General features: G+C 43.4%; 1 protein-coding gene across 2 annotated transcripts; it reads right to left on the reverse strand.

The window, feature by feature from the left end:
* Window positions 1-3,663: 3,663 nt before the first annotated feature.
* Window positions 3,664-11,042, reverse strand: KCNV1 (potassium voltage-gated channel modifier subfamily V member 1). Of its 2 annotated transcripts, XM_081111313.1 has the most exons (5): window positions 9,309-11,042; window positions 7,997-8,526; window positions 7,184-7,348; window positions 4,066-4,250; window positions 3,664-3,924 (listed from the first exon to the last, which is right to left on the reverse strand). In XM_081111313.1, exons 1-5 carry the CDS (start codon window positions 9,773-9,775, stop codon window positions 3,739-3,741), a joined length of 1,533 nt encoding a protein of 510 aa, XP_080967439.1. In that variant the 5' UTR covers window positions 9,776-11,042; the 3' UTR covers window positions 3,664-3,738. The 2 variants fall into 2 exon arrangements, with proteins under 2 accessions (XP_080967439.1, XP_080967440.1); XM_081111314.1 differs by lacking the exon at window positions 7,184-7,348 and having other exon boundaries at window positions 3,664-4,250; window positions 9,309-10,481; window positions 10,859-11,042.
* Window positions 11,043-11,408: the final 366 nt, after the last annotated feature.

Below are 11,408 nucleotides of genomic sequence, written 5' to 3' on the forward strand. Positions count from 1 at the left end.
TTATATTTACTGAGAGAGTGGATGGATTCTGGAATAGCAGTATGATTGCCTAGCAGCGTCAAGAAGTCATTCGGGGTTGTAGGCATGAATGTGAAACGAGAGCAGTCAGCATATATTGTTTTTTCTGTTATCATGATCAGCTCTTCAGGGGCAGGCACACAGAGGCACTGAACTGAATTGAACTAGGGTTTGGGTTTGACCAATTGTATGGCAAGAAGGACCACAGAGCAATGGATTTGTGGAGGTAGGTAAGGGGATGATTTTAATATAAGGCAAGTAAAGACATGAAGATGGTGAGCATCCAGGTTACCCCATTGCCCCTGATGACATACCATATAGACAATTGCCAGTGGCATTTATACGAGTAGAACTCCCCTTGTGTGACGTTTTAATGCTATATATCAGCATGGCTTAGAGACAGGTTTGGGCGTGGGGGTGCTTTATGAAGGAAACCAAGGGAAACACTGGACCACATCACCTGTCAACCAATATCTTCTTGGACCTGAATTGAAGGATTGATAAGACAGAGATATTAATGGCTAATATTTCCAAAGAGCAGACTTTTCATGTTATCAAAGTGTATCAGTAGAAATATTTGTCAAATCAGTAAATTTACCAATGATAATATTTTGCTTAGATAACTTGGGCCAACATATATATTTTCTGCAAGGGTTAATCAAAAGATTTTAATGAGAGTAAGAATTCCACATTGAAACACAGCACTGAGATTTCTACCTCCATTATTTTCCTTGTGCATCTCAAACATTGTACTTAATACTAATTTTCATTAAAATGACAAATGAAACAATTTCTTGTATATATTGGAAAAACAATAAAACATGAACATGATGCCATTTCTACCAGAGATACCTCAGTAATTTCTTAAAATTGCTCTTTTCAGTTCTCAAGAATTACCTCTGTACACGCAAATGTTTTAATTAGTATTCTCAGAGCTTACAGAAAGCCAATAATTCCATTATTTATATTTCCAAAAAGTGAATATTATTTTATAGCAATAATTATTAGATTTTAAAAATACTGTCAAATATTTTCAAATGATGGGATAAAAGATTAACAGAGTTTCTGCTTTGTTTTGTTACTTAAATTTGGTTTGCTTATATATACATGTGTTGAATAACTACTGGTATTTTATGTAACAACAAAACTGAATAAACATATTTAAAAATTTCTTTGAAACACCCATATCATATATGTTTAGTACAAAAACTACATAAAACAGTTTCTTTTTCATTTTCCAAAGTAATTATTATAAAGATAATGTTTGTCTTGTTTAGTAATGACTATAAGGTGTGAGAACAACTTTTCCTTAAAAGCACCATGCCATCTCTGAGAATAAGCTGATTTTTTTCTGAGGACACATTAAACCTCTCCACCTACAGGAAATCGGCTTGTCTGCCTAAGACATCAATCCCCTACATATAGGCTGTTGGGGTTCATGAAATCTGTAATGTGACCTTTAGGAGTATCATTTCCAGCAGATGAGGATTCATTCCTGGCTCTTTCACCTGTGTATGGGCTGTATGAATGTGGACAAGTGACTTCATCTTAAGCCTCAGTTTTGTCATCTCTGTTCCCCTCAAACCCTTGAACAGAGTATTAAATACAAGAGAACAGGACTTAATGTGGTTCAACAAATAATCTCTAGGGCTAGCACACAGATGGATTCTGAACAAGTACTGTTGAGTGAATAAGTATACCAACTATATACTTAGAAGAGAACAAGAATAGCAACTGTATAATAGGGATGTTTTGAGGCTGAAGTGACATACTACATGAGGAGTACAGAAGTCCTAGGTTAAAATAACTATTCTTATTGAGCAGAGTTCCAGAGAAGCCTGGATAAGTTTGCCTTCTATGTCCAACCTCTATTTCCCCTTCAGATTGTGAATGGGATTTAACTAGTGTCCTTATGGCATGCTTTAGCACTGGAAATTGTGTAAGAGAAAAAATATTTATTTTATTACTACTCATAGCTCCTAAATCTTTCATAAAATTTGGAAGAAGGGGTAACAAGCCAAGTGAATTAAAATATTTTAGCATATAATCTAAAACTCATGCCATCAATAAAAATGTTTTTAGGGCTTAAGAATGCATATCAGAAAACCAGAGGTAGTATATGTGATAGTTCATTAATTTTAATATACATACTTTAAATTTTTACATTTCCTAACTCTGGATGCATTTTATACTTGATGGCATCTTATACTTGATTGGGTTCTGATTTTTCCTTCCTTCCTTCCTTCCTTCCTTCCTTCCTTCCTTCCTTCCTTCCTTCCTTTGTTCCTTTTCTTTGCAGTTCACCATATAATGGGATTTCAGTATAATTGATAAAATATGATATAGTCACATGTTAAAGCAGTATTGCTCCATATTTATTTCTTATCACCACCCAACCCTGGCAAGAAGCCTCTTAGCCATTTTTTTCTAATTTCCTACCCCATTAAATTTTAATACCATAGATATACTCTATATCTGTTAATGTACTACACATATATGTGTGTTTTATGAATAAAGAGTAAGATATTTTTGCCCTGCAAGAAACCATTTTCATCCCATTTACACCCACTGAGAATACAGGTATTAAAATTAAAGTGATACTCCATATTATACTTAGCTTTAAAAATCTCATTTACTAGAATATTGGGAAACATTAATTAACTATTAGGTTTAGAACTTTTGGCTTTAATTATATAACAGAATGTCTTGGAATCTTATTATTATCATGAATGTCCAAATGCTGTCAACATGCGTGCAAAGTTTGAACAGTTGTTATTTATCCCTATAGTCAGAAAGTTATCCATAATGTTTTTTAACAAATAAAAGATCTTCAAGTTGATCCAGTGATATCATTCAACGTATGATTCTCATTTTATAAAATAAGACTAATTAATGATTTCAGTATATAAATTTAAAATGTTCACTACTTCATTTTTACATGTTTATGATTTTAAAGACATAACTTGAACACGACATCAATAAATATATGTTTAAAGTCCATCTAATTTCCGTGGAATACTAAGAGATATCTGCTTTACACTCAACATATAGCCCTCAGTGTGGGGATGAAGAAGTGTGATTCTTGAAGCCACTGTATAGCATTCTTCTACTGAAGTCTAAGCAGTTGGGAGTTCCATCTATGTAACAATGGTGGAATACAGAGCTCAGCCCATTTGTGACCAGGGTTTGCACCAGAGGGAAGAAATGACTAACAAATCAGGATTTTTCTCTTGTAAAGGTAATTGTTGTATTCAACAGCTTTAATGGATGAAGAAAGGAGTGATTTATTTACTTGGGGAATATCTTTAAATAACAAAATTGTTTACTGTACTCTTAAATGTTCACTTATCTTTTCTCTGGGCTTGGCAGTTTAACATTCATTTTTTTTAAAAAATCAGTAGTGCAAAAAACTTTTAAAATTAGTGATGCATAAAACTTTAACTCTTATATGTATTGCAATATTTTACATTTGCCAATTCTCACGTGTTATATCGGTCTAGTTGTATTGGGTTGTGTTAGATGGTCATTTTTGAGACTCGAGTGTATCAAAAAACCGTTGTTGGGGAGATACGAACTATTCTAGCAAACCAAGCAACGTATCAGCAAAAATGAACACAAGAACTCAAAAGAGACTGGGCAGCAGTACACAGACAATCACATCAAGGCTTTATAGATCGAGTTAGTTTTACACAAGCTTTTGTAAATAAACTGAAAGTGAACTCAAAACCAGAAATCATCTCCTCCACTGCTCCTAGTACTTGCTCTTTCTCTGCCTTTTAGTCGAAGCATCTCCATGATGCTCCGGGCATAGACATCCCTCAAGTTCACGCTGACATATGAGTCAGTGGCTATATTCTTGGTAAGCTTCTTCAGAGCCTCGCGCTGTCTAGCAGCTGCTTCCTTGAGCTTTAAGGTAAAATAGCAAGCAGAGAAGCGGTCGTTAATAATAGCAATAGGCAAAGCCAAGACGAGGATTCCCGATAATATACACATGAAGGCCACGATTTTGCCTGTGGTGGTGTCTGGCCGAATGTCCCCATAGCCCACCGTAGTCATGGACGTTGTGGCCCACCACCACGCACAAGGGACACTTGTGAAGGTTGTGTCAGGAATGCTTTGCTCAGCAAAATATTCCACAGTGGAGAAGATAGAAATTCCCACAGACAGAAATAGGAGCAGTAGGCCGACTTCTTCATAACACTGGGTGATTGTCATTCCAAGTGAGCGTAATCCTGTAATAGAACATTTGCTGTCAGTCACTGGCACCCCTCCTCTCCTCCTCCCTCCTCCCACCCTTCTCTCCCTTCCCTGCTATCTACCCACAAACATGCATTTCATATCTACTATGTCTCCAGCACTGGGCAATGTTCTGGGGTATATGGATGACAAATCATAATCCTTGTCTTCAGGAAGCTCATAGTCTAGTTGATGGGGCTGGATTGAGAAGGATAAAAAGAAATATAATTAGACCCATTCACTTACTTGTGTACTTGTTAAACATCTACTATGTATACAGAAAAGGTGAGGAATGGAATGAAAAAGCATGGAGAGGTATATGATTGGAATGTGTACGTGAGTCTGTACAATGGGAGGTCTTTGCAGTGTTGGGTGTGGAGTGCTCACTAGGTCAGACTAGTGCCTGACTTTGACACACTTTTCTAATGCCAATTGTATGCTGTCTACTTTTCTCACCCTCCCACTAAAGTTGAACACAATGAGCGTATCATTATCTGAAAGCCAACGAAGGACATACACCAGGAGAATGAAGTGAAGCAAGTTAGGCATCAGTGACAGCTGAGGCCAGAACATCAAATGTACATTCAGAGGATAATCTTAGAGGTCTTCCAGGAGGGGTTCCTGAACTCCCATGACATCCATTGAGATTCTAGTCCTTAACACGAAAGCTCTAGGAAAATACTTCCTTTGAGTACATAGAATTTCTGCATTCTTGAAAGGAAGTAGACCTGAATATAGAACATTCCTCCACTGCAAAAAGGTATGGAGGACTGGAGCCATTAGGAAATTCTCTCATTGGTGAATTCCTCATTGCTGTTCCGAGGAATCATTGGGCCCCTGGGAGACAGACCAAAGAGAGGCCATTCCCATATCTAAAGAGATTAAGCCTTAGGGAGAGTAAGAAGTGACTGTAATGGGACTGTTATTTGAATAAGGTATCTGCCCCAACACTAGAGAGATACTGCTAAATGTGTACCCACATTTTGAAGCCATATCAACCTGATGCCACAATGATATTGTCTCTGAAGTCCAAGGCGATTCCTCTTAGAATCATTTAAAAATTTTTATTCACTCACTAGAGACTACTTGAGATGCATTAAAATACTACTGATGCTCTCATCATTTTGAATTTTGTTCTTAAAATGTTAAGATACTCTTGAATTATTTACCAGCTACTTTTGCAGATCAGTGAATATTAATTTTGAGGCTTAACTTAAAAAGAAAACTTTTTAGAATATCTTCAGAATACATTTTAGAAAACTGGCCTTGATGTGTCTGTATTGAGTTGCATTTCTGAAATAAATTGACAGCATATGAGGAAAAGCATATAGTGTTTGGAGAGACTGTTTTCATTTCAAGATGAAACCCCCTAAACAATTTTGTAAAGAAACATAAAGTGGTCTGAACTTCTTCATGTTACATCTATTAACTCAGATTATTCTTAAAATATAGGAGCTAGAGGTTGTATTTATTATTCTTTTTTACAGACAAGAAGACTGAGGCATAGACCGATAGCATCTCTAGTACAAGGCTGCAGAGCCAGGTTTTAAATCTGGCATCTCTGGCCCACCATTGCTCTAACTTATTGCATAATACCTTTCAATTTGTCCTTATAGTTATTACATGGGGGAATATGTCATCTATGTCTATATTCTGCTAAATGTTATGCTTAGGTTAAAATTGTCCAATATTTGTTCAAGTGTCCATATCTTTTTAATAAATGAAGATTCCATTAATACTTTGTATTTCTTTAGAACTGAAAAAAAAAAAAAACCTTTGAAGAGGTGACATTGTGGAAATTACTATTATTTTCTTTTTTCTTTCTTTTGGGAAAAAAATGTACTCTATACTGGGTGTTTTTAAATTGAATCCTGTGAAGAGTTTATAAATACTAGAAGCAAGCATCCTATTATGTGTGTCAGAAAACAAAGGGTAGTACTTGAAAAAGTTGTCGGTAACCCCATTATCAAATCCTTGGTGTGTGAGACTAGCTAGGAAAACACACTACCAAGATTATATTAGGATAAGTCCCAATTACTTTAGAGATGTGAAAAAAAAATACCTGAGGTTAATTTCTCTCCATGTGGAGAGACAATTATCATTAACATCTTTTAGGTGATCGGCCAGGCACATTTCTAGAGAAATAAGGTGGTAAAGGACTCTCTAGTTCAATTATTTGTATTCACATGTATTGCATTAGTATGTATGATATCAATATGGCGTTCTACTCCAGTTGTTTCTTATTCTACTCCTGTGATAACAATGTCAAGGTTTTGCTTCAAGTCCAAGAACCATCTACATCAAAATTACTTGTGAGCTTGTTAAAATCTATCTTCCTGGACACAACCCCAAATACTAGAATCTGACTCTCTACAGACTGGGGCTAAGAATTAGCTTCTTAAGAAGATTTCAAGGGATTCCTCTTTTCAGGAAAGTCTAACAGAAGATAACCCATGTAGTCCAGAGTATCCAACAGCCCCAGGGCTGCCCTCTGAGAATCACTGCCCTCAGACAGGGAAGGGTCATCTGTAATGAATTTGTGTGATTTCCCCTGACATTGGCTATCATTTTTAAGTACAGTTGTGTGGAGATTTTTCTAGGGAGAATGTTTGTTCAATTATCTAGGCCAGTGATGACGAACCTATGACACGCGAACTCATTTTTTTGGTTGATTTTTCTTTGTTAAATGGCATTTAAATATATACAATAAATATCAAAAATATAAGTCTTTGTTTTACTATGGTTGCAAAGATCAAAAAATTTCTATATGTGACATGGCACCAGAGTTAAGTTAGGGTTTTTCAAAATGCTGACACGCCGAGCTCAAAAGGTTCGCCATCACTGAGCTAGGCTTTATGGTACACAAAAAGCTAAGGAGTTCTTGTTCCCATCTCTCTCATGCATCCCAGTCAAGAAAATTCTCAGATACCAGATGAATTCGTGTCTTCTGCTTTCTCCCCAAACAAGTATTTCCATTGTTTCTTCAAAACGTAGCAGAAGGCCACCAGTGCCTGGCCATCTCTCTCCCTGTGTAGCCAGAGAAGCCTCAGCAGGGCAGGCTCTCTCTTCTGCCAAAGAACATGTGTGGCAAGCACTTTCGTGGACACAGAAGAGAAATTGGCTTATGTCCCTAAATATCATATATAACTTAGGCATATATTTTATTGTGCTGTTTATGCATATTTAATTTGGCACCTTCTAGAGGCAGAGTATCTTTAGATTTCTGTTTTTGTTTTATATTTTCTGGGCACAGGGTTAAACCAAATTGAGGTGAACAAGTGGTCAAATTATTTCTCCAGTGCCTTGGGGAGAGAGAGTGTGAGAGGCATGGTTTCCTTTGTACCTGTGATAACAACTTCAAGGTTTTGCTTCCCAATAACTTTTTGGAGATCATGGTTGGGTGGAATATGGGAGTTGATCAATATTTTTATTGATTTCAGAGAGGAAGGGAGAGAGAGAGGGAAATAGAAACATCAATGATGAGAGAGAATCATTGATTGGCTGCCCCCTGCACACCCCACAGTGGGGATCGAGCCTGCAACCCGGGCATATGCCCTTGACCAGAATCGAACCCGGGACACTTCAGTCCGCAGGCCGACACTCTATCCACTGAGCCAAAGCAGCTAGGGCGGGAGTCGGTGTTTTGAGTATCAATGCAGAGTTGCTTCCCTTGGAAAGTGGGCCACACCCCTCCTGCTTAAAAATAATAACAAATTGAAAGACATCAATGAAATCTGAATACCTGTGGAATGCCTGCCCAGCTTTAGCATGCGCAGGGCCCTGAGCAGCCTCAGAACCTGGACGATGCGCCCCACATTTTCCAGATCCTGCGTGGTCTCACTCCCACTCAGGCTCTCTACCAGAAGAGTGATGTAGAAGGGCAAGATGGCCAGCAGGTCTATGATGTTTGGCACCTTTCGGAGGAAGCAGCACCTGTCCCGCACGCACAGGAAGCGCAGGGCAAACTCCCCAGTGAACCAGCTAATGCAAAAGTATTCCAGGATCTCCAGCACCTGCAGGTCCAGCCAGCTTAACTCAGCCGACATCAGGGCCATGTTGACGACGGACACCACCACGAAGACGATGGAGATGACCCCAAAGATGCGGGAAGCTGTGGAAGACCCAGGTTTCTCCAGGATGTCCCAGAGCTTCTGGCGGACGGTGGGACAGGGTCCTTGGGAGAAGTCTTGTTCACTCTCATGTTGACTTTCCTGGTCTTCTGTGTCCTTCTTAAAGTCTAAGGTTTCACTCAGCTCTTTCCTTCTGAAGTATCTTTTAGAGAAGGACAACTTCGTGATTAGTCAACTTTTAAAAAATGCTTAAGTAAAAAAGAGAATTACACTTGGTGGTGAGGTTATGCTTCTTATTTTAGTTAAATGCAGAACATGTCCACTCATATCGTACCCAGGCTGCCTTTTGCCCACAGTATTCTATCTTTATCATTTAGGCTTATTCTTTTTAAAATGGCAAATTTGTGGTAGAAGTTCATACAAAAGCATTTATAGAGAGCAAAGCTACTTCAGTGCATTTTTACTCATTTTCTGGCAACAAGAACTGAAGTTTGCCACATGGAACTTTGTGTGTTTGTGTGTGACGGAAAGGTATTTGTGAAGAAATGACAGCAACAGAAAGAGAACTGCAAAGTGATCGTAAAAGTCAAGGAATCAACTTTCTATTTGTGTATTTAAAACAGAGTTCCAAGTTTTTAAACGAGTGTCCTGGGTTTGCTAAACGATCATGCTTCACACTGAGACCCACACCCCTATATATGCCTCTTCTGCAGCATAGCTTGTGTGACTCCTTTATTCAATCACCAAACATTTATTGCCGGCCTGGCCTCCCTCGCCCTGTAAATGCATGGGCATATGTTCATTTAAGAAAGAAGGTGCAACAAGTTCCAACCCAAAGTAAGCTTTGACCCTTTCCACCTCCCCCTCCTCCCCCCAGAACTGGCCACATATAGGAGGCTTGTGCAAACCCTCAACTCTTCACCTCTGGCGCCCTCCCTCCAATGCTCCCGCCTCCCCGCCCAGCCACCGCGCGCCTCTCGGTACCTGTCCCTGCAGCAGGAGTCGATGCTGAGCTCGTCGATGCCCCAGTACTGGATCTCCTGCAGGAAGGAGAGCGCGCACAGCTGCTCCATGACGTGCAGGCGGCCCGTGCGGTAGTAGTGCAGGACGTAGCGGAAGGCTTGCGAGCTCCGGTCGAAGAAGTACTCGTTGTCCACCGGGTTGGCGTCGTCGCAGAGCTCCAGGGGGCTGGGCGCGGCGGCCAGGGCCCCGGGGCGTCGGTACGAGGCCACCACCACGGCCAGCTTGCCCAGGCGCGTGTGCGGGAAGCAGGACAGCGCCTGCTGCGAGAGCACGAAGCGGCTGCCGCCCACGTTGACCGTGAAGCTGTCCCCGAGCGCCAGGGGCTCCCCTTCGCCCTCGCTGCAGAAGACGCTGGACTCCAGCGAGGACAGGGAGACCCTGTCCAGCGGCGAGTCCCGCGGCGCCCGGCCCCGGGGAGGCAGCTCCATCCCGGCGGCCGCTGCCCGGGGGCGCCACCAAGTTGGGGCGGTGGCACGGCCCCTGGTGGCGGCTGGGATTTCCCGGGATGCCGAGGAGGGGGTTGCCTGCCACCCGCGCACCCCTGTTCTCTCCACCCCTCGCTGCTGAGGGAGCTGCGAGTGCGCGGTGGCAGCAAATCCACGTGCAGAGCGCGGAGGCGAGGAGGGGAGGGTCGTGCCCGCAGGGCGCACTGCCTGTCTCGATGGCCCTCCCCAGACTTAGGCACCCCCTCCCCGACTTTGTAATGGAGATCCCGAGCCCACGGGGTGCAGGGATGGAAAGCCTGGTTATTTGTGGGGGCCGCAGGTTGGGAGGGGCGTAGGGAGGTTGAGAGTCCAGGAGGAGGAGACCCGATGACTCCTGGCGGGCGGGATGCCAGCGAGGGGCTGGCAAGACTCACTCCTGCACGGAGGGCACCCAAACGGAAAGTTCAGAAAGCAGACGCAGTGGCAACCCGGCCCGAGCCCCTTCCCATTTCTCTTCCGGCGGCGGCTTCACGGGCCTCCCCCGGGAGTGCTCCCTGGGGGGACGGGATGGGGGGCGGGGGGCGGAGGGCCTGTGGGGCAGGGGCTCTGGGCGAGGGCGCCGCCTCCTTGGCCCCCGCTCACTCTCATTCTACTCTGATCGTCACTCACGCTCTATTTTCCTCTCCCGGCTCTCTCGGGGGTTGACCTCCTGGTTGAGAAATAAGGATAATTAATGATGGCTTTTCATGGAAGTCTCAGGGAGTCACACAGAACGAGGGGTCCCCATGGCCAGCTCCAGCCGGGTGCTGGGGCGCTTTGGCCCCTCGGTCCAGCCATTTCGGTCCCTACAAGTTTGCCGGCGAGCCGGTCTCCGGGGCGCGCTCCCGGGCGCACAGCCGAGCTCTCATTTATGGAGCAGGGACTAGACCGGCGTGGGGAGCGTCATGGGAACAGCGCCCGGCGCAGGGAGAAGCCGAGCGACGTGTCCAGGTGAGCCGGGAGGTGTTCCCACGGCCCCGGGAGCGGCGTCCTGGCCAACCTGTTGGATAGACACCGGGCGGAGTGGGGAGGAGGGACGGGACTCACCGGCGGTCCGGGCACATCTCGGAGGCGCCAGTGGGCGCCGCTGGTTGGGCAGCTGTGCTTGACTCCTCTGGTCTCCACGTGAGGTCTGACTTGACCTTGGAGGAAAACTGTGCTCTCAGCTGAGCGCTCCCGAGCTCGTTGCCTTGTCTCCACCCGCCGCCTGCTCTGTCCCCTTGGCTAAGGCAGCGAGTGGCCGCCCCCACCCTTGCTCGCTCGCTCGCTCGCTCTGAGCCATTGGCGGTCCCCAGCACCAGCTGTGGGGGATGCAGGGAGCTGAGGGAGGTGAGGCGGGAGGAGGAAGTGAGGCGGGCTGTGACTGAATATTATATTCATCCTGAAGACACTTCAAGGATCACCGCATGCGGTTCCCGTTGCCCTGAATCTGTGTGCTCCCAAATCCAGGGAACAAAAAGAACAAAAATTTCTACTTGCACAAGTCTGCTAAAGCCAGGGTGAAGGCAGTTATTACATTAACTGCTTTGTGTGGCATGATTCAAAGTTTTTTTTCATTTCCAGCAAGCACTTGGGAATACTGCTTTTCCCCTCCCAA

Source organism: Myotis nattereri (assembly GCF_964212035.1).
Source record: "Myotis nattereri genome assembly, chromosome: 17".
NCBI classification, from domain to species: Eukaryota; Metazoa; Chordata; class Mammalia; order Chiroptera; family Vespertilionidae; genus Myotis; species Myotis nattereri.